Below are 24,332 nucleotides of genomic sequence, written 5' to 3'. Positions count from 1 at the left end.
GCATTTTCTCTGTTATTCCCTTCTCATTGCAAAGCATGACCAACAAACTGGCACCAAGCTATCTTATTCACTCATGATCTGCTTTTTCACCTGTCCTGCACAAGATACTGCAGAAACCCTGGTCAAGTGCTTCAGATAATATCTGTTTTTCACTAGTAGTCTCCAAGGACTTCCATGGTTGGCTGAATTACTGCAAAACTTCTGACATCGACACCTTCCTCTGCAGTGAATTGCCTCAATAGTGCCATACCTCTTGGACACCATGAAAAATTTCCTGAGGTACAACTGATCACTGCTGCCAATAAAACCTGTTCCAAACACAAGCCACTTGTCAAAAGGTCCTCTACTTCAGTTATTAAAAAAAAAAAAAAAAAAAAAAATCCCAAGTCTCTTGTTTCAATCAGAACAAATACAATCACTTTTTAATAGCTGCTTGGAAAATTGCTTACTGAAGAAAGGAAATGACAGTTCACTTAAAGGGAAAAAAAAGAAGAAGATAAAAGAAACAAAAGAGATTGAATGTTTGAGGTTTGAGTTGAATGAAAACAAAAAAATCATTTGGTTTCTATTGATTTTTGAAATGAGATTACTAGAGAAAATATTGATCTCTCATCAGTCTGTCTGGTTCTCATTCATTGATTCTTCCCCTTACAAGTAACACCTCTGTGCACCTCAGAGTATTTTCACAGCTTAGATTCTTGGCTATTCCTTAAAATAGTAAGTAACATAGGTTTTGCTTTTAATATTTTTTTATTTTTATTTATATTTTTTTTGCTTTATTTGATACAAAATTTAGCTTGTAAAAAATGCATGTTTTTATGGATCTAACATTCCATAAGTAGATGTATTGCTATAGTCTGCCTGAAGTCTACGAGCAAAATAGTATTTTTAATACAAATAGAGAATCTTAATTAAAATATGGTATACTCATTGCCCTGAAAACAAAGTCATAAATAAATCTGGTATTCAGTCTGCAATGGGTTCAAATTTTTTGTTTTACACTTCTACCTTGTGTTCTCACTATCACTCACTTCCCTACATATTCTAGTGCCTTCAGATGCCTGCATGTTTTCATCTGGCCAGCACCACCTCAAAGGTCCACCCTGCACACTCTAACACATCTCTCCCTACCTGCTCATTTGTCTCTGCTCTTGGTTTCACCCTGCAGCCCTGATGCTCTTTCACTGGATGTTGCCAGCTCTCTCTGAGCCTCCTCAGTTGTCCTGTCAGCATGGCAGAAGCATCATGTGTATAGCCATTAGTAACCATACTAATGGTTAATCAGTGCTCATGTCTTTAGTGGGCATCATCTACTGACAAGCAAGAAGCTGAATTCTCCCCCTGCATTTCCATTCACAGGGACACTAATTTCAATCTCTCCCTCTGTCACATAGCCACTGATTTTGATTAAATCAGCAGAAACCTAATTATCTTTGAAAACTGGTTACTGAGATTCACTGTGGTTGGCCAAAAGGGTAAAAAGTTATTACTGATGTGTGTTTGGCAGCAAGGTGAGAAACAGATACAAACCATGATTTGATAAGCCTAGTTTTCTATTGAGATTAGGCGGAACACAAAAAAAAAAGGTCCTATTTTACCACAAAAGCTTACTGAACAGGCCTAAAAGCCTGATGATTAGTAGACTTCAGGTCCAGAAGATTTCTTAGACATTTACTGCTTGAAAACTGTTATACTAGTGCTTACTATTGGAAAACAATCTCAGATACAAATAAGAAAGAAGGCCTATTGGAAAGGTCTCGGCTTTCTCAAACGAAAAAAGAGTTAGTAAAAAAGCTGTTGCCATTTTATCTGAGCTAATGTGCGTTTCCTGATGAACATCTGCCAAGGTCTCGTGAAAAAACAGCATTTTAGATTGCAGAGAAGCAGTCATAGCACACGCCGGTAGTTACAGGCAGCATATGGTAATCCAGCAGAGCAGGAGCAGAGCTTCTTAGCTTGTCCATAAGCTACTATTAATATAAACACTTTTGACATTTGACACAGTCTGAAAACTAGAGGCAAACAAGGCAAAAAGGTTATATTCAGGTCACCTGCCATCTAGAGCTTCAAGACCCAAATTCCCTATATAGTATGTGGGGAGAAAAAGCTGCAGCAACCAAGTTAGGTACCAACATTAGACAATTTCCCCTATTCCTGCAGTTTCACGTCTTCAAAATAGTTTGGTGTCTTGACCTTCACCAAGAAAACCTTTCCCTAAGAAAAGTTAATATAGAGACAACCTAGCTCTGACACAGTGTCTAAACTCCAAGTAAATTACCATGGGTTCCCTCCTTGTTAATCTTTATGGGAAGATAATCTTTTAACTGCACCACAATTAATCAGAGTGTAGAGATTATCTTAATAATATGTTGATATCATAGTAATCAGAATATTTTTAACTGATTAGTGCCGATGCTCAGATATGCTCTCAGATAGCAGTAATCAGAAGTAATTTTTTTCTCCAAAACATCCAACCTTTTTTTTTAACAGAAGCAAAAAATTCCAAAATTATGTGAAAGAAACCAACACAATAGAAAACAGGGCTGTGGAACTGCTGTAAGGGAAATTGTTTAACAACATGACTAACTTCCCTCCTTCCTTCCTAAGGACCAGCAATTTTATTGACTCATTTCCCTCCTTCCTCTTTCTTCTCTACCTGAAGACCTAAGTTTCTTACTTTGGAATAACCATTATGTTTATATTCATTGTTTATATTTGTCTCCTCCCAGTCTTTTTATTATTCAGATTGAAAAACAAGTTACAGTAAACAAAATGTTGCATCCTTTCAAAGAGACTGGGATCTTGAAAACAAATGTTACAGAAGAAATCAAAGCTGCATATTGGAGATTTATTTGGACATTTTCACTTCGAAAGAGGTGAAAGATTAGCAGATGGGAAACTTCCCTGCTGATTTGAGTCCAACGCCCAGGTTGATGTGACTGTACTAACTGATTAGGTGAAGGAGACAGAAGCAGATAGTTAAATGCCCTTAAGACAATTAACAATGCAGCTCTTTCAGTCTTCATTTAGATGCCATTCACACTCAAATAAAAGAAGAATTAAGTCCTATGTTTCTGCACCAGTTAGTAACAGAAGACAGTACAACTTCAGATTACTTGGAGACAGATGATGAAGGAAAGAAGCTAGGAAGAAAGGTAGGAACAGAAGAAGAGTATGAAGACAGGAAGGAGTTCATTTAAAAAAAAAACCCTAAAACATCAGCTTTTCAGCAGCACAGCAACTGTTATTCAAGTCTGTAATTTTTCCACTGCAATTTTAAATGTAACACTCTGTTTACAGATCTGCATGTACATGTTCTATCAGCTTGGTAAACAAAAAATCAGCTGGCAACGGATTCCAACAGGCTACTTTGCTGATGTGTTCAGCTTTTAGGTCTGAATCTTGTTAACCCTTAGTACAAAGTTATAAAACATTATTTTTTCTTTATATTATTGATATCATAGTAGCACCAATTTTGTCTTAAGACCTTTTTGCACTCTAGAGACCACAGAGCACAAAAATCCATACTCCCCAGAAATCTAGATGAACTGAAGATTTTTAAAAGTATTAATTCCAACCTGCAGGATCTAAATGCCTGTATATACGAAAGAATGTTTGTGAGTATGTTCATGAGCAAAAACCCAAAACTAACTGCTATACTATGCAGTGTTAAACACAGGGACATAGATCAAAATTTGTGAGAAATTATATTCTAATTGTATTAATGACATTAATTTTCACTAATTTTTGTTTTTAATCTAGGATAAATTAATTCAAGAAAGTCTATAAATTATCAAATTACTAATGTTATGATTATAAACAGAACAAAATAAAAGCACTGCTATTTCAAAGAGCATAAAGACAGTTTATATTTCAAATACTTTAGGCAAAAAAAATCCTTCAATTTATAAACTCAGACTTTACTGTAATACTTAAAAAACCAAATCATCTCTAAATTCATGATTTTACACGTAAATGTGTGTAGGAAGTAATTGTGGATCCCATGTACCTCCTTGTTAAGCTGTTATCCTTTTATAGTGAGGGCCAGTATGAACATGGTACACTGTATTCACAGTATGAATGTGATATTTTCTCACATAGTAGAAAAGCAGACTCTCACGGGTTTTTTTTAATATCTATAAATAAACATGCAGAAAAAAAATCTGCCCATATGTATTTGCAATCCTTACCCTCAGATTATCTGAACATCTAAATATGACGCTTCCTTCAAAATGTAAAATGTTTCAAAAGAATTAAATAAAAATTCATCAATAAATATTGAATAAAAATCCAATAATGGCACCTTTTTCTAAAACCTTCAAGCATTAAAAAATTAACAGTGATGAACTCAGTTTTTCAATTAAATCTGACGTACTGTACCTGTAAATGTTTTACAATATTCACAACTTCTCTAGTTGAATAGGGATAGTTAATAATTCCTTGGTCAGCTAAGCTCCTGAGCTCTCCAAAAGCAGCTACCAGTTTTTGAAGAATCGGCTCTGGAACATCAGGACCATATTGTCTAAGCATAGCCATTTCAGACTGTGGTTTGGGATTATCAACAGCATGGCAACTAAAAATGTCTCCTAAAAAGAAAAAAGTGCGAAGTTACATAATCTATGAAGAGATAGCATCACAACAGCCCCTTTAAGTTTAATTACTGCACCTTTAATAAAAAAGCAATGGCTCAAAAGAATGCTAAGTACTAGCTTTTTAAAACTTCTTAAAACTTCTTAAAACAAGTAAAAAGTACTCTGAAAAATGTGAAGAACACTGAGATTTTTGGAAACAAAATAGTTTTAACAGAGATGAACCCATATAGCTGTTCACTTCAGGGCAAGTTTGGGCCCTTTTATTAACATATGTAAATTTACATGATAGTCTTCAAGCTGAATCTCACCTTGAGTGACTTATGTGAAACAAAGTATCAATATGCATAAGAACTCCTTCTCCTCGTGAAATCCAATTAATACAGTTATTCTATTAATCAATTCTATTACAGATCATCATTTAATATGAACCACTTACCTAATGTGCCAAAAAAGTCATTACCCAAGAAAGGAAATCCAGGCCTATTTGCTAGAACTATCATTCTAAAATCAGGATGAATAACTATTACATTTTCTCTCCCCTCTACATGAGCATGATCTGGAAAAGAAATAAAATGTATTAATTGCATATTTAAGCTTTGCATTACTGAATGAATTAACATAATTAGATCAGAAGAAGAATTCTTAGAATTAGAAGAAAAATTCTTCTAATCTAATTCAGCTCTTCTCAGAACTAGAAGAACAGTGACATAAAAAAAAGGCTCAATAGCTTTTTGTATGCCATTCAACTTTAAGTTTTCTAGGTTTCATTTTAAAGTTTCGTAATTTCTTACATGAAAATTTAACCCAAGCATTTAATTCCAAAAACATAAAAATGAGTCCACTGTTCTTGGGGTGGTGACAACCTGTCTTCTTTACATTTAATTTCACTGAAATGGTGAAGCCAATGGTGAATAAAATACGTTTTTATATAAGTATGACATTATCTGATCTGGGAAGACACTGAAATTATTCCTGGTTGCTACAAAAACCTGTGAGAAGCCAGAGATATGCGATTTAACACATGTGAAGACCCTGGTTCTCCAAAATTACTGAGACTGGCTCCATTGTTCCCTTATAGAATGTTTCCTCTAAAAAACTACAGTAATAACTGGGACTGGGTAGCAAGTGATTTTAAAAAAAACCCACCTACAGTTTATGATGACAAGCAGAACTCAGGTGTGCCATGTGAGTGCTGAATGATTGCCACACTCAAACATTACTCCCAATATTGTTAAAATGAAACTCATTACAGAAACTACAGTGTCTAACAGCATCAAGAGGGCATTTCAAACATGGTCTTTCTTTGGAAAATAATGAAAAACATTTAGTTCCTGCAATTCACACGAATTAAATTCCATCAAGTTACAAAGTACTCTCATCCTGCAGGATGTATTTAAATAATGTAAGCATTTGCAATATTTGATTAGACTAACCCTTAACAATTCAACCTTAGGTATAATTCGTATCTTCATTCTAGATCTGATAAAATGATACCACAACTGTCTAGATGAGCATAACCAAGATCATAATTTGTTCAACTATGGCTCAACTATGTTCCTTATGGTGACTGAGAAGCAGAGAGGTCAAGTTACATTTAGTTGGGGTTCGGGTTTTTATGTTGGTGGGGTTTTTTTAATTTATTTTTCAGCGAAATTCACAAGAAGGCTAATTTAAGAAAACCTTGTGGCTATTGCAAAAGTAGTTAAGAAATGACTGTAAATTCTTTAATTGTTAACCTTTCAGCATCAAGTAATGTATCCATTTGGACTGTTTTGGGTCTCTACTTAGCAGTCTAGTTGCTGAAAACCAGCAACATGTTGCATTCTACTGTGAATGATCAAAACATTTTCTCTCTACTTACTGGCAACAATGCGCCTTCCATCTGACAAAACCATTTCCCCACTTTCTACTAAAGTTTTTAAGATACAGGTAACATTTGTTGGTGCTTTGTCTGCCTCATCGATTACCAAAATATGTCCAAATTTCACTGCTTTTACCTAGAAGAGAAAAGAATCGTAACATCACAACCCCCACCAAAACACCAGCAAGTAGCTGCATTACTGATTTCTCAATCAGCAGAACTGATATCTCAGTAGCACTGAGACAAGAAAGCTACTCAGAACAGGGATAAGCTATGATAGAACCATAGCAGAGGGATGAGGAGGCAGGTGGGACAAGAAAGGTGGGTGTTCCTGTTTCTTCTGGAAAGGGATAGAAAGGGCTGTGCTAGGGAGGGAAGTGAGGAACCTGACTGAGAATGAACTGGAGTGCTGACAGAGAAGTGCAAAGCCAGTTTGCATCTAGACTGTCAACATGTAGCTGAATGAACTAAAGAATGGCTGCAACAGCTGCCTGGAGCCCAACTTAGCATGTAGGTGTGAAGTGCTATGAAAGAGGAGGAGGAAAATACCACTCTGCCAGTTAGAATGTGTCAAGTTAATACTAAATTATTTTGCATACTCATTTTGTGTGTGGAGTTTCCCAAGATTATCATCTTATTCACATTTGGCACAGCAAGTGAGGCAAATGTGACCAAAGTAGAAGTTAATGAAAAGTTTGCTACCATGCTCATGCAATATGCCATGAAAAATCAAATCATGAATAATTTAAATTTGAAATGAAAAGCATTTCTAAATATAAAATCCAAATGTTACTACTGACCAGTGGTGAATCTTCATATATAATAAGACCATCTTTAACAGAAGGTTGTAGGGTAAGGCTTTGTACAGTGGTATCCCTGAAATGTGGAAAACAGATAGTATTAATTAAAAATACACAGGAATTTTAAGTACAATAAAATGCAAAATGAGTAAATGAAAAACTGAATACTCTCTAAGAGGAAAAAATATTTCTTGTTTTAGAACTCTTGAATAACTGGGAACAATGATGTGCCAGCCTGGTGGTCAAATGCGAGTGTCTCTGTCTCTGCCAGGACTTTCATGGTAGTTCATCTTTCTCATAAACCCTCAAAACAAAACCACTGAGAAGTGAATCAGTATTTTTTGTATGTAGGCACATTATTGATGTTACTATTTCTAGTTAAGTATGCTGAAATTTTCATGTACATGACAAACAGGTGCTTCTCCCTAGAAGAACCGAACAGGAATCATTACTGTTTTAGCTGCTTTTCTCCATATCCATCAAGCAAAAAACCCATCCCAACCCCCAAAAAAACCTAAAATCCAACCAAGCCAAAACCAACCCAACCCAACCCAACAACCAAAAACCACCCCCCCACCCCAAACGAACAAAACACCTACAAATAACAATAACCACTACAACTCCCCAAAAACCCCAAAACCAAAACAACCAAACTAAGAACACTCATATGGAATTCCAAAAATCAATTATTTTTAGTTCTATCTAAGCCATACTGGCTTGCTATCTTTTATATCATGCACAGCATAAGCTCTTAGATGGGACAAAGGCTTTAATAACACAATATTTCCTTTTGACATTTTGTGTTTGAATTTTTTCCTTCAAACATAAAATAGTGCTAATTAAAATCTGTAATGAGAATATTCTTAATCTTCACTATTTTCATCTATTCCAACCACCACTGAATGTACAGATAAATAGAAAATAGTTCCAATTCAGAAAGGTCAGGCAACAGACATCACCACACTGGATTCATCTATATAAATTACATCCATAACCTAGGGAAAGCCCCTACTGATTATACAAAATACTTGCCAAAAACTTTGTCAAGATCTGTATAACCAAGCCCATTTACCTTGGGGTTCAGAGGGACAAAATGACCCAGAGAATAATCCAGAAGTGGGTTATGATGGTAGATCCCCATGATTCCCACAGTTTCACAGGCAAGAGGATATGCGATTTAATCTCAGTGCAAGTAGGCTATGCCAACCCTTTCTTCCTGTATTTCAAAATTTGGCTTAGTCTGTGTCAACAGGATGATGGACTGATCACATGACAAAACCCATCAGGAGAGTCTCACTTAACACATCTTGAGATCCACATACTGATTTGTAGGTAAGCTTAGTAACCTTCGCATTGTACGTGAGATTTGATGCAGCAAAAATCTCTTCCCTCTCACAGCCATGCTGTATAACAAAACTGTTTGTTTAGGCCTAGGTGACTCACTCTTCTAAATATCCACCTTAGTTCTATCTTTAATTTTGTAACACCTTGTAAAAAACTAACAATATTCTGATAAGCTTCTTGGGTACAGGAAATCAAACACAGTACTGTTTGCAGCACACTATTAAGTGGCCAGCTTCCAATTACAGTTTTAACTGACAGCATAACTTGCACACTTCCTTTATTTGAAACTGCTGTCAGCAGGATTTCAGTCTCTAATACCTAATAATTTCTTGTTTAGCTTTAAACCCATGATTGATTTATTCCAGAGTTTCCATGCACAGGAATAAAGCAGAGGGCAGGAAGAGAGATTTTTAACATTTAGCTACTTTATCTGAACTTTAATCCAGGAGGAGAAAGGTTACAAAGCTGGGACCACCTTCGCTTCTTTTAACCCCATCAAATGTGGCCTGTCACAAGCAGCAACACTGCCTCAAATAGTTATAATAATATCTTGGCAACATAATAATATGGCAACATATAATTTTTTTTAATCACTAAAATCAGCAGTAGTATTAATTTATTATCTTAGAAATTCTACCATGGACACAAAAATAAAGCTGCTATTGTCATCCTGATAGTATAACCAATTTCTATGCTAGGCAGAGAAATCAATAATGCATCCAAAAATAACAACAAACCAATGATTTTTCTTTATTGAACACACATTATTTAGGGACTAAATTCTCAGATTGTATTCATCAGCCTACCTCCACTATCAGATAACATTTCTTGTTCAAGCCTATATAGTTGCAGATGCAGAAGAATTTTAAAATATGTAAACCAAACTCTTGAGTATATGAAGCCACAGTCATACATTACTAATAACTCATAGAAAAATGTTCTGAGGAATTAATCCAAGGTAAAAAGGGGAAGGGTTTGTCAAACCTGAACTGTGATTTCTTTAAAATAACAGAAAGGTGAGAAAGTGGAGGATCTGAGGAAAGCTTAGACCAAGAATAATGTAAAAGAAGACGAAGCATTGCAGGATGCTTTGGAGATCATAAATTTGCACTTAAGAGCCAACGCATGAAAAAAAGTAAAGTGAACAGAACACATCAGGAAATTAAGATCTCTAGTGGTGGTGTGCATGGTCCCAGGTGATGATGCAAGAAAGGACAGAAATGTCAAATGGTATTTTACTGTAACACAAACCAGTTTATTTTACTTTTGGTGAGCTAGTTAATCCTCTGGCTCTGCAGAGATTACTTACAACCCCCTGATATGGAATACTAATTTGTATTTAGTACCACCAGCAGCCCACACAAATCCTTAGGATGATCTCATTCTTCAGAGAAGACAGAACTGTCCGTATCTTTGCAGCAAATAAACACTACAAGAGTTTACCATTTATTTAAATGCTATTATAAAAGTAGCATAAATCAGAGAAACATACAGAAAGTATGGGTTTTTAATGTGGTTAGTTTTTTTTTTTTTTGCCAGGGTTATTACAGATTGTTATTTTCCTTTCAGAATCATAAGCTATGCAATTAGGCATCATTAATTTCTGTTCTTCAGAAACCTAACATAACCCAAACACAGTAAAGAATGGGTAAAAATAATTTGTCCCCTTAGGGGTTTTTTTTTCTTAAATTTCCACTTTATAATGAATTATGTAAAGACATGGAAACATAGAAAAAAAATATGCTAAATCTGAAATATTTTTGAACAACACAACACGCAGAGTTTCCTAAATGTAAAATATGTCTCAAAATTCCCACAGGAAAGGAACCAAAAGCTGTGATTCATGTTCACTTAATAATATTAGCACCCTAATATTAACTAGGCTCTAACAAAGACACGAATATCAAAACCTTCTAATTTAATCACAGTTAGCATCCAAGACAAAAATAGTTCTGACACAAAGAAGTAAGACCGTAGGAATGTAGAAGCAAGTAAGAAAAGCTGTCTGACATACTGTCATCTTACTTGACTGAACCAATTTTGTCTTCACATAATTGTAAAAGAAAAATATGAAAAGCTTACTAATGTCTTTCTGAAGAATGTACTTTTATTTTTACCAAGGAAGCCATTCTCACTCCAGGAAAACAAAAACAAAAACAAAAACAAAAACAAAAACAAAAAACCCACCACTACTACACAAAAAAATATTTACTACTAAAGTACAGCAACTCCTCTGACAGTACCATTCATAGTAGGACTTCTAAGAATTCTTTTCATGTTTGTTTATTAGCTCACATTGCTGTCTTTTTTTTTTTTTTGCTACTGCTGCATTAGTTACCCTACAGGCAGCTTTTTCTGAGTTCTGTTAACTTACTCAAACATACTACTGTGACAGTTATTGTTTCTTTGAGAGGAATGCCTTCTTTGCGGGGAAGAATCATGAGATGTGGCAGGAGAAATTTCCATCAACCTCAGAGACGGCTATCGCCCAACTTCAAAAAAGGTATTTCAATGCTTTAAGATTTGAGTCTCCAAAAAGGCTTACACCCAAATACAGTACACATGTCAGGGCCTCAGCTAACATCACAAACACCCACATTCACTGGAATTAATCCATCTTGACAAGTGCTGAAGAATACAGTCGTGGCTTCTGTACGTGCTTGTACTGAGGCTGAATTATCTGTGGAAGGCCACCTTGTGTTTGAAGGGTTGGTGCTGATAGTAAAAAGCTTACATGAATCAAACTCAGGTTTTGGCCTTTATTCACCAAATAAAACTTTCTGGTAGTTGAAAGGAGAAATCAGAGATGCAGAATATATACTCTAATAGTTGTTGTGCTTCATTTCTGTGAGGTATCTATTATCTAAATATGTACATATTATTATCTAAAAATGTACATAGATATATATATCTCAATTACATGTCAATCAGACATGAATATACTCATCTGCTGTGACCTAATTTTAAGGAGTATTTGAAAAATAATTAGGCCAAGGGCCATTTGAAGCTGTTAATTGGTTAGCTAATCCACTCGTGGATTATCCTGATGAAGAGTAGGCAGTCTTAACACAAAGAATCAATCTGTCTGATTCTGACATGTACAAATTAATTCCTTTAGCCAACCTACCGTACAGCCATTGCATTGCATGATCTGACCGCTATGTTTACGAAATTCTGAAATGTCTGAAAAGCCAACCAGCTGTCTCACTTCTCTGTTAAAAATGACATTGTTAAAAAGCCTTTTTGACTTATCTGTATGCACTGATAATTAAATCCACCTTTTTCTTCCTGCTTGGCTGTTATAGCTTCTCAGTGGGACATATGTTTGTTTGAAATTCAAGAAATTATTTAAAGTATAAAGGTACTCATTAATCAGTATGACTGCAGGTAGCAGAAGAAAGGTCAAAGGGAATTATATGTTTAATTCATGTTATATGCTTAAATCTAAAGTTACACAATTACTGATATGTGATCCATCCGTCAAAACAAGATTCAACGTTTTCACTTAATTTATTACAATAACACAAGAAATTCACTCACCCTATTTGTAAAATCCATAAATAAAGAAACATGACACCCTACAGCTCCCCTTATAGTGTGCAAGAATAAATTCCACTGAGTAAACAGCAAGAAACTGTTACTTAGGCTTTAGAGGAAAATGAAACAACAGGGTCTTCTAACCTAAGCTATTTCTCCATAACAACCATGCAGCAGGATATTGAAGTTGAATTCAATGCCTACAAAAAGACAAATGAATTAGCTCTCTTACACCTGGAATCTGACAATAGCAAAGCCAGTACCCAGCTTATGAAAAACTAACACTGGAAACAGGGACCATTAACTGGCATGAAGTCTAGAAAGCTTTGCATTACAACTCCGTGTTGACTGAAAATGTGTTTAAAGAAGCCGGGGCGGGGGGGAAAACACGAGTGAAAAACCATAGACACCTATTATATGCTAGTCAATACACTCAGTGCTTCACAACGTAAATCTTCATAATAAAAACATGTCATCTTACTATTTATTTCCAAACCTGAGCTACATAAAAATAAAGTACACACTACAAGGTACAACATTAAAAGAAAATATTTTAGACATTCATGACTCAAAATCATGAGGTAAAATTACCTAGCCTTTTGTTTTGTGGCTGCCAACAAACAAAAACATATACACACACAACTTTGTTGTGTCCAATGGATTCCTCAAATAAACCAGTGCAGCTATAGAGCACAACCTTCAAAAGTCCACTACAGTGATAGCTTTTCTGTGTCATTCATTTTTAAAAAGAGACCTGCTGAGCTATATCAGCATTTAAGTTGTTTAATGGGGTCCTACATTCTTTCAAGAGAAGATAATCAAATGCAATTCTGAGAACAGATGCAGTATAATTCTAGTATTCATCAATGTTTTGGGCAAAGGAAGCTATTCCTTCCGAAACAACTTTTTAAATTAGAATTTAAAAAACTGGAAGTCAGTAAAGCTGAAAGGGTAGTTTTAAATTATCTCAACAGGGGAAAGAGATAATATGTGTGCTAAAAAAGAGAGAAAGAAAATTAAGATTTAAAGATTAATGGACAGTTTGTAGTAAGTATTGAATGTAGGGACACCATAAGCTCATTTTCTTACCCCAAACCTCCTATTAATTTGATTGTTAAAGACCACAGCAAAATTATGTTTATTTTGAAATGGATAGCATGCAAACTCAGGTAATTTTTTGAAAAACAGATCATCAGATTACTGTAACTTATTAGGGAACTAGAAAAGACATAACACAAAAGGTAATAGATTTTTAAAATGAACCCTGCATCAGTCACTAAGAATAAACATAGTAAGTAACAGGAAGATGCCTTCTCATAGGCAAATTCTTTGAAAGAAAATGTAATAATAGGACATACAGAAGAAAGTAGTGTCATGTCTTCTAAAATCATAGTAAGATTATCAGATAAAAAATAGAATTCCTATAGCAGTTACTATTCTATTGACAGTGAGAAACATCAAATTTACAAGAAAGCCAAATTGCTTTGGCATATATGTCGCTGCCTAGAAAAGTGAAAAACAAGTTATCTCAACTTGTAAGAAAAGATATCACATGGAGAACTAAGACTTAACATGGTTAATTAAGGGGCAAAACTTGTTATATTTGAAAACTAAAGAAGAAAACTTCCTACATTCTCTATTTTTATGAAGAGGAATCAAACCATATTTATAAGCAGTTTTAACTTTTTTGACCTTACAGAGAACAACCCTCATACACTGAAAAACATTCCCCTTTTTGTCGTATGACTTTATGAAGATTCTTTTTTCAGTTTATCTTTTTCTGATGATAAACTAATTTCATAAGAGTTATTTCCTTGATATACAGAAAGAGAACACTGGAACAGAACTAATCAATTCATGTCTTCTGCAGATTCACTGAGGCTCTGAGCAGCAGAAAATCCATTCATAAGCCATCAATAAATTATTGATGCAGATTACACTGCAGATTACTCATCAAAAGCTTCTATTTCTGTAAGTCACCACAGTGTTGTTATGCAGATCTACATATTGAAAACATTAGAGTTGAAGTCGACTCGTTTTCCTTATCATGACTTCAGTGGCCACATCTGTAGTAGCTCTAGGAGGGATCAGTTCTCCCACTAGCAAAGAGTAATGAAGTTCCCATTGCAACGGAAAAGGAGTGGTACTTCTCATTCCTGGACATTTTCAATCGTGTAGAGGAATGCCTGTGATGAATTGTCTGCAGACAAGATGGTGGGCTCTAAATTTTACATTTCCTACAGATCATCTGTGGCCAACGCAGCATGAAGCCAGAAAACATCTGAGAAACTTCTGCTGAACAATCACTCATTTTTATCCTCATTTTCATAAAAATAAATAAATTATCTAGAAGCTACCAAACCATCTCATCACAAAAACTGTTCTGAAAATGATGTTGAGTTTCAAGCCGTTTCTTAATTCCCCCAACTTTAACTACTGTTCCATACTGACACATTTGAGTTTCAACTAAGGACAGTGCAAATGGACTCCCCATATGGAACGACCACTGCTGGATTATGTAATGTTATGAAGATAAGATTAACTCATTTTAACTTCTTAACCCTAGAGCTAGCTAGGGTCATCAAGCTGCTATCTTGCAGAAATTGTTGCTAAATCCCAGAATCAGAGTGGCTGAGGTTGGAAGGCATCTCTGGACGTCATTAGTTCAACCCCCCCCGCTAAAGCAGGGCCAGTTAGAGGCAAGGTGCTCAGGACTATGCCCAGATAGCTTTTGAATATCGCAAAAAAAATCAAGGAGTGTAATTCATACCAAACTTTAAAAAAAAGGCACTGACAAGGAAAAATTAACATTATGCCTTCCCAAACCTAGGAAATGTGTTGCTTGGAACACAGATGTTCTTTCTGCAACTAATTTTTTTTACAGGGACTATTAAGACAGAGAGGTTTTTCTTTGCTACCAGAGCAATTAGGGACACAACTCATGATGGCAGATGACCATTTCAGAGGTACCTTGCTCACTTTGGCTACATGACTTACAACAAATCCAAACCCAGCAGAATAGAGAGGTGGCAGCTTTAACAGGTCTTGAGTTGACACTTTGTGTTCTCTGTAGCATTTTTCCAGGTTTTTATAGTTGCCTAAATTTGTATTTCAGATTAAATTATATGTAAATACTTTTTTTCTTTTTTTACCCTCTTGTATTAAAGCTTTTGATGAAAGTTAAGACCAGATAACACCATATGACTCCAAAAACTTGATGCATATTTATTAAACCACATGCCTTTAGCATGCAAAACCTAGCACCTCATTTACATCACCAGAAACTACCATAAAAAGTGAGTACCTGAATTTTACATTTTCCTAGTCAGAATCCAAGCTTTTAGCAAACTTTCTATCAGATGTCTCTTCACAACAACAACAACAACAACAACCCAACCAAAAATCGCCCAAAACAAAAAACAAACAAACAAACAAACAAAACAAACCCCCTCAAAATCCCTAAACTGGAGCAATAAATCAATCACTGGACACAAAAGGATAAATGCTGTAGTTCTGTAATACAGTTTACACAAAAATAGTAACTACAAGGAGAAGAAATGATTCTAATTGAAATATAAAAACCAGACTGAGAGTATGACTTAATTCCAAATAGATGCAAACTTAAATGTTTAAATGGCAGATAAAGAACATTTTACTCCAGCAAAATAATTTTTTGTATGCAACTAGTTACTAATTTGATGGTAAGAGAAGTAAAAGTAATTGATTACATCAAAGGAGACAACAGTTCAAAGTCCATGATACTTTCTTCTGACATTTTTATGCAGGAGAGCTGGGGGCTCTCATCAGTGCTAAGAAGGATTCTATAGTCTTAACAGGGCACATGTTCTTTTCTGCATCTTCCCTAAAGTTTTACTTTTTTTCCTTCTTTCTGTGGAATCTTCTTGGTTTAAGGGACTTTGTAATTGAAAGCAAGATATTATCATGAGGGAAATAAAAAAGCAAGATATAATAATAATAATAACCAAGTATATAGTAAAGAATAAGAAGATATCTTCATGAGGGGAAGCAGAGGGACAGGTATTGATCCTGTCTCTCTGGTGACCAGTGGCAGGACCTAAGGCAATGGTATGAAGCTGTGTCAGGGGAGGTTTAGGCTGGATATTAGGAAAAGGTTATTCAGCCACAGGGTGCTTGGGCACTGGAACAGGCTCCCCAAGGAAGTGGTCACAGCACCAAGCCTGACAGAGTTCAAGAAACGTCGGGACAGTGCTCTCAGGTATATGGTGTGATTTGAGGTGGTTCTGTGCAAAGCCAGGAGCTGGCCTTCAGTGATCCTCCTGGATCCCTTCCAACTCAGGACATTCTGTGATTGTACAATTATGAGTTTCCATTAAAGTCTTTTTCCTGTTTCAATGAAATACCAAATTTAACTTCAGAGTTTTGTGTAGAACCACTAGCAAATTCTTTCAGCATGATTTACATGAGAGATAGCAACAGTAGTAACAGAAAGGTTCAGAAACTGATGAGGCTTTCCAGAGTTCACTAATTTAGGAACAACACAAACACTTGACCCTGTGTTACATGTACATGGAGAACATCAAAGTTTCTTAGTTACTGGCTGTAAAACCAAATAACATGTTGAATTTCTATAAAGATCTCTCTTGGCTTATGACTGCACAGGTCTCATAGATTTTCACCTTTCGAGTAGTGTAAGGAATGCATGCTCAAGGTGAGAGCAGTAAAACCCTGAAGTTTAATATTAGATAAGGTAAAGCTGATGTTTACTCTGTTATATGTAGACAGCGTCCTGGGTGGACAAAATGGAGACAACCATCCCAGGAGGGTAAACAAAATTTAGGATTTCTCTGCTGGAACTTACTTTTATAGGAAAGGAGTGACAGGGGACTCTGGACAGATGAAAGTTCTTCCTTAACACAGAGAAGCAGTAAAATGCTTCGTAAGTGCAGTCCGAGAGGCTGTGCTGAGCCTATGCCTATTAACTTTTCCAGAAGGAGTTCTATAACCCCACAGTTAATGCGATGAGGGAGCTGGTCAACTCCTGGTCAGCTCCAAATATAAGAACGTATTCATGAAGAAGCAGCCAATTTTTTGACTAATTTTTCAGCAAACATTTTTCTTAATTTCTGTCATTATTGAATCTAATCACAGCTTCCTTCCATTAAAATTTTCTGGTTTATGGTACCAAAATGATTTATAAGACCTACAAATTACAAGAAAATTAAATTTCTTCATGAGGTGCCGTAAGAAAGGTTAAGGAAAAGGATTTATAACCTCCATGAGAAATTGAAACCTTCAGGTCAGGTTGACTCTTCCCATGTGAATCGGTTGCACAGCAAGTAAATACAGATGTCAGAAAGGAAGTTTAAGGAAAAACACACTATTTTTTTCTGTCTTTTATCTCCTCTCATAATCTTTAAGACATAAAATGAGAGATTTTAAAATTACTCCTGGTAATAGCTCATTGCTAAGGCAAACACTCCCTCCTTGAATGTCATTGAACATATGTAGAGTTAGATCAGCAGAATTCCTTACACTGTTTCAAGATAGCAAAGAAACTCCTCAAATCAACAAAAAAATTACCCTAACCAATCAACAACTAAAATGAAAACAGGTTTAATAGCATTTTTAGTTCTCTTATATTCTTGTTTTTAGCCAAAAGAGGTGACATATATTCTACTATAAAAGACTCTTACATTGTATAACAAACTGTATTACACTACACAACGGTGTATTTCTCTCTTATTCGCAAGCTATTGAAAGTAAATGTGGAATATCTTCATGATTCTGGCATTTAAAATAGCATTTAAAGAAACATTTTTCAAAAAAAGGCAATTAGATTCATAAATCATAATGCTTCTGAAATTCAGTCTAATTATTTTTGTCTATATTTGCTACTTTTATTTATTACATAACACTACATTTTATTAAAGACCTTCAGTATATTAATTTTAAAACTCTTCTCTCTTTCCACTGTTGCAGCTTCTTCTCTGGCTACATCTTCATTATAGCCACCAACAAGAATATTTATAGCTAAGGATTTATCTCTCTTCTCCACAACAGACATTATTCAGTTGCAACACCCATTCCATATTGGCATTACCATACATATGTGCCTGTTACTCATTCTATAGCTAACTGTATGAAGTGACAGTCAGTATGGACAAATTCAGGAACTTGTGATGTCAGCCATTTTCTGACAGATTCACCACCTCTTTGAAACTCAGAGTCTCAGAATATGCAGCTGACAAGTGTACAATCACTTCCAGAGAGACTAGTTGAAGTGAGAGTGTGTAATCCAGAATTCAAGGACTAATGCAGTACTATCTGTTAGACATATTTCTCTCAAAGGGCAGAGAATGTCCACTTTCATCTTATAGGGAATCACCTCCGCATTTTTCATGAAGAAAGCATTAAAAGTATCCCTTTCTCTTAAAAGATAATCAACTGTAATGCATGCTTGGAATGTTCAATTTCTCAGTATCTGTAATTCAGGTATATGAGCACCACTGAAAGTATTATATTTAGAAATACTTTCCTTGGCATGCTTAAAGGTACTAGCTAGGAAATCTGCAGAAACACACAGGGCTATCAAAGATGAAGTGCACATTCCAGCATATTTTTTAATAAAATACTTCTATGCCATAAGCTACTGACTGAATTTTTTCCCACAAAGTATGTAACAGCTTACTAGTGAGCCATTTGGGTTTTTTCTGTAAACTTGCTCTTATTTTGTTTTGCAATCCAGAAGTCTGCACTGACAATACTATAATCCTTATTTAAAAGCCCTGTAAAGTTAAGCAAAGTATTATACAGACTGAGTTCTTCACAAAGAATTTCAAAATGCTACCCAGGAAATAGATGTCTGAAATTTCTATATACACAAGTTATTTTTGTAGGACTGTTCACCATTTTCTGCTTCATTTTCTACTTCAATCTATCTTTAAAACCCTGCAATAATAAACAGTGTTTTACAGAGACTATAGAAGGTTGTATTGACAAGACAATAAAAGCACATCTTTTTTCCTAGTGATGTATCAACTGTCATGCTGAAACTAATACATCCCACAGCCCCATCATCACCCCAAACATTGTGCATATATAATGTTCTCCTGAGCTATCTGAATTCATATTAAAGCACTGTTCTGCTTGATCACATCTCACTGGAGAACACACAGAAAGACAGAAATACTACAATACTTTTTGAAATAATTGGGATTTGCAAAAAAATGTCAGTGTATTTTATCTATAAGGAGTGGGTGGCTGCTCCAAGCAGAGAAGACAGCAGTAAAGTTAACACAAAACTGAAAGTAGGAGGTCACAAAAGCAGTATTCCACAAAGAAGTGACTAGATGCTACCTAGAAGAGGTAGCATAAAGGAAAACAGCAGTAGAAAAGCAGTGAGATAGAGCTATCCAAGCATCAGGAATACAAGTACAAGACATTTGAAGACAAATGGGTGAGAAAGTGAGAGAGAAAGTGTTGCAGAGACTGTGTTGTTGAAAGGCAAAATACCAAAGATCAATGTTTTTATTAGCACTATTTAAAAAACAGTGATAATGAAAGAAGACAGAGTGATGAAGCTAGGAAGTTGAAGACAGAGAGGTAAGAAGACTAAGAATGAAGCTGAAATAGGATGCAGTTCAATCAAAAATGAATCTTCTAGACATATTTAGTCTTTATTTCAATTTATAGATTTCAAGCTCACGTCATAAAAAGAAGTCAGATAATTATTTCAGCTTTTGAATTGTTTTCAATTGGTTTACTGTCTTGAAGTCCATTTTTTAGCTGGATGTAATTTTCTAATCCAAATGTTTATGGGTGAGAAAGATATACATGCACTTGCACAAGTGCTAAAGGAAAAAATTCAAAAAGCCTTTATTATGTAAATTTTTCTTGTCTAATGAGTGATATATTCAAACAAGCACCTTTGAATTTTTCCCTCACACAGCACCTCATGCTTAGGGAAATTTCTCCAGAAACGACAGCAATATATATTACTCACTTCTTGAACCAAGTTAACACCAGTACGCTCTAACTTCTACTTCCTCTTACATTAAACAATGTGACTGTATTATGTTCTTGTACCCACCTCCTCCTCAACCTGTCAGCTTATTGCCTCTGCCAGACACATTCCTGTGGTCTGTGTGCCACTTACCGTAACAGGGTCTTTGTTCAAACAGTAAGAACACACTACACTTCAGAAACATGAGTTTTAAAACACGAGAAATTAGACTAAAAACATAAAAGATGAAAATCTAACACATTCTTACCTATGCAGCTGTAAATACTCTCTGGGCCTGTTTAGAAGGTGAAGGAATCTGTCAACAACCTTGTTTTTCCCAACACCCTGCAGTAAATAAATATAATATTAAGACATAATACAGATGTACACATTTAAGGGTTATAAACAAAGAAAAGATAACTTGGCAAAGCTCCTAAAATACTCTCCATATTCCTTTATAGGAAAGTACAACTTCAATCCACTTCAGAGAATTAATTCTGAGCACAATTTAATGATATATGTTTAATTTTACATATATTTGCAAAATACTTACCTGTCTTACTACAAATAACCAGAGGTAGGATTGTACCCCTAGAGTTATGTCACACATGCTGATTCATCCTTTAACTAACACCAGTTCTTCCAATCTTTCTATTTCAAAAAGGTATTGCAAGAATGTCTATGCTAGGAAGTTGTCCTGCATTTAACAGGAAAAGGTCATTCCCAGTGCTTGTAAGAAACATCCATCCTGTGACTGTCAAATGGAGTTTGGGCACAGCCTTGGTAATACTTGCTGATCCCATTTCACTGGAGTTATTAAAGATGACCCAGATAGAATCAGAATTTGGTTGGAGATAAAACTGACTATGTAAGTGTCCTATTGCAGGGTGTCTGCAATAGCAAGCTGCGCAAAATTATGACAATGGATTTATGAAGTGAATCAGGTGTTGCTAACACCCTGCTGTGCCCTGTAAAATCAGTTCAGGAGCTGGTATTTCCCTTCAGGCCTAACCTGGTCCCATGGAAGGAATTAGCAAAGAGCATGTTGCTGGAGAACACCCTCCACTTTAGTCTTATCTTAAGAGAATCCAGGTCCTGTATTCAAATGTACTAAGGAGATTCCCTGCAAAAGTAAATTTTTGATCGGGTCTAAAATGCTAATGTTGATGCAGACCAAGTTCTCATCCTTCCTGTAAGGATGTGCCTGCATACCTGGGAGCTCAGAATGCCAGTGAGATTGCCAAGGGTTGCAAAGGAAAAAGAAAAGGCATAAGTAGAAAGAAAATCTCAACTGTAGCTCAGCCAAAAGCTGTTAGACAAGACACTGGCCCTCTGCTGAGATTCTCACTCTGACTGCATGAATGCATCTAGTGGTCCACACCAGTGTAAAGAAGATAAATATAACCCACAGAAAGATTAAAAATATTAGATTAAACCAAATCAAGATTCCCTAATCTGTTTCACTTGGCATTGAAACAGAATAGGAGCACTCAGAGCTGCAAGTTACGGCATTTATGACTGTAAGTTCTAGCTGAATAATGGTAACTGCCAGCTGCAGAATTGCAAACTGTTTAAGCTTCTTAAAATGGGACCAAAGTCTCTCATCTGACTATATTTATGAAAATGGAGAATCAGGCACATATGTGTAATAGCTGAAATCACAGAAGGAGAGTTCTCACCATGAGAGCAGAGGAAAAAATACCACAGAGCAGACAAAAATAGAACTACCTAGATTCTCCTGCAGACTTGACTCCAGACAAGAGAGCCAACTCAAATTAGTGCTCCGCCACACGCCTCCTCACAAACCTTCTTCCATCTGATTCTTCAGAAGAATCTACAGTTTTACACATAGGCATAGTAAGAAGCCGCAACGCACTTAATATCTTTCACCAGTCATTTCTGAAAAGTGTCACTGGAAACAGTCCTCCACTGCTTTGAAAGGGGATGAAACTGCGGAACTTATAAGACATACCCATTTTGGGGGGAAACATGCAAGTTCAGAAATTTTCTCAGAAGCATTAAAAGTAACCAGAAACAGGCTCAGAATCCCCTAGTGGTGCACACAGTTTTATTCACATATGTTTCCTGCTACTTGCAGTCAGATACTTAAAATCATAAATGGGTGAAGAAACAGGAATACTCCTAATGTCAAGAACAAAACACCCATGCTGAAAGCAGTTTCCTTTCCTAAGAGAGATAATGATGGTTGGGTAGATGTCTGCACAGTTTCTGTACCAATCCCAAGAAGACTGCATATCCTATTTCGCTGCAGAGTGGGACTCCAGCCAGCTGTGGCAAGTACAAAGATGGTGAAATAGATCAACATATTGAATCAATGTAAAACATACTTAATATCAAACAATGTGGTTACTGTATTTTTTTAAAAAAATTGGCTTTCATGAGCATTAACTGAAAGGGCATGTGGTTTTTATGTTTATGATAGATTCTTAGAATTATGCCTGAAAAGAATATTTTCCCAACTACAAAGTAATGGATTTTTTTCTCCCTCTCCCATTCCAATAGAAAGAGGATCATGTTTTTGTATATTTCTATTCATGTTGTTATCACCAAGGATATTAAGAGGAGAGCACCTCACTTCTAAGAACTCTCAGAGGACACAAGCATGGTGGAGGACCACTGCGGAGGAAGGGAAAGAGCGCAGTTACTAAAGTGACACAGTGATGTCAATGGGAGCTATGCCATGACCACATCTCACCCCTTCTTCATTTTTGTTTGTTATCTCGCCAGATTCTCTGCACAGTTCCTTTTACTTAATTTTAAGTATACCTCAATTTCAGAACATCATACATTTTTTAAAAGGTGCATGCAGTATTCAAAAGCCAAAAGGCATTCCCACCAGGTTTTAGCTATTATAAACATGTTAACATTGCCCAACTTCTAGATTGAACTGCTTCCGAGAGTACATTGTGTGCCTTCACAGAGGCTGTGGTGTACCACATAAAATCCTTGGCTGGCAAGAATAGCTGGAGCAAAGTTCATGTCAAAGCTTTTTGATTCCATCCCTCTACATTCCTACTTCATAACAAGTTACCACTTCTCTTTGTCTTGGCTACTCAATTGAGAAGTCACAATATAGTAAAAAGGAAGGAAGAGACCAAAGATATTCAGAAGGCTCTTTAGCACCACTAAGAAACTGCAAAAAAAGAGTTTGGATGAGTTTGTTCCTTAAGTACTATGCATCAGTGTAAGGCCCAGAAAAGCAGGTTTATTCCAAATTCACCTGACATCCATGGGATAAAGAATACGGCTGGTAGTCTTCTTCAGGTGGACAAGAACTGTGGAAAATAGTAAACCATTTTGGAAAAAAAAAAATCTCTGAAATGATTTACTGGCACCTAAGAAAGGAGAATTTACAAAATTGCAACAAAGTCATCGTTCTTTCCATTGTGTGCCAGGGATCAAACTGGATCTTCTGGACATCCACACAGACAGCAGTCAACTATTTAGGCAAAAAGAATCAGAACTACCTTTCATTTGAACATACTTAAAGACTAAGTTGAACTTGGACTGGATTTAGAACATAATCTCAGGTAATTTGCAATTATTGCAGCCTAAGGTAACATTCAGAGGACAAACCAGTTTGCCATTAACACTTGCTGTATGATATATAAATATGCACTACTGCAGTTACTTAATTTAACAGAAATATAAACTTATGCTAATTAGAGAGAAAATAACATCTGTGTTGGTGTTTCAGCTGAACAGAACAAAAATATTTCAGAAAGCAAACATTAGACAATTTTTATTCCATCAGACATATGGGACAACTGAAATAGAAAAATGGGAAGTAAATATCTGCACTAATGAATAACAAAAGAGATATTATGCAATCAGAAGAAAATAATCCCTTAGTTAAAAATTCTTCTAATTGGCAGTGTAAACACTTGCGACCAAGGCTGAAATTACTTAATCTTCTAGCAGTAACTGCAGTTTCAAAAATAAACAAGGTTATTACAGGTCCCAGGAGGCATTTTGCAATTCAGGACACAGATCTCACAGTAGTGGGACAAATTTATCTCCTGCACAGCCCAAATAAAGTCAATAAAGTTACAGTCTAGAAGAACTGGTCCCAAGTTTTTGAAATTAACAATTTGCCTCTTAGGAAAAAAAAAAAATCTAAGCCACACTGCCTCATTTTTAGTTTCTTCCAAATGATTTTTGGGTCATACTGAAGCAGCTAAAGAGGTTGCTAT

The 24,332-nt window shown here is 35.7% G+C and overlaps 1 protein-coding gene across 1 annotated transcript in view; it reads right to left on the bottom strand.

Annotated features, from left to right (window-relative positions):
- The window catches only part of VWA8 (von Willebrand factor A domain containing 8), a 174,600-nt gene that overhangs the window by 71,024 nt on the left and 79,244 nt on the right, over nt 1–24,332 (bottom strand). The window contains exons 21-25 of the mRNA XM_027888842.1: nt 20,387–20,463; nt 7,254–7,329; nt 6,454–6,589; nt 5,029–5,148; nt 4,381–4,586 (exon numbers count right to left, since the gene is read on the bottom strand). Of these exons, the coding sequence (XP_027744643.1) occupies nt 4,381–4,586; nt 5,029–5,148; nt 6,454–6,589; nt 7,254–7,329; nt 20,387–20,463 (615 nt within the window). The remainder of the gene's footprint in view (nt 1–4,380; nt 4,587–5,028; nt 5,149–6,453; nt 6,590–7,253; nt 7,330–20,386; nt 20,464–24,332) is intronic.

Source organism: Empidonax traillii, unplaced genomic scaffold (genome assembly GCF_003031625.1).
Source record: "Empidonax traillii isolate 1590-97213 ecotype Southwest subspecies unplaced genomic scaffold, ASM303162v1 scaffold247:size2371522, whole genome shotgun sequence".
NCBI lineage: Eukaryota > Metazoa > Chordata > Aves > Passeriformes > Tyrannidae > Empidonax > Empidonax traillii.
This window is presented reverse-complemented; position numbering and strand designations above follow the sequence as displayed.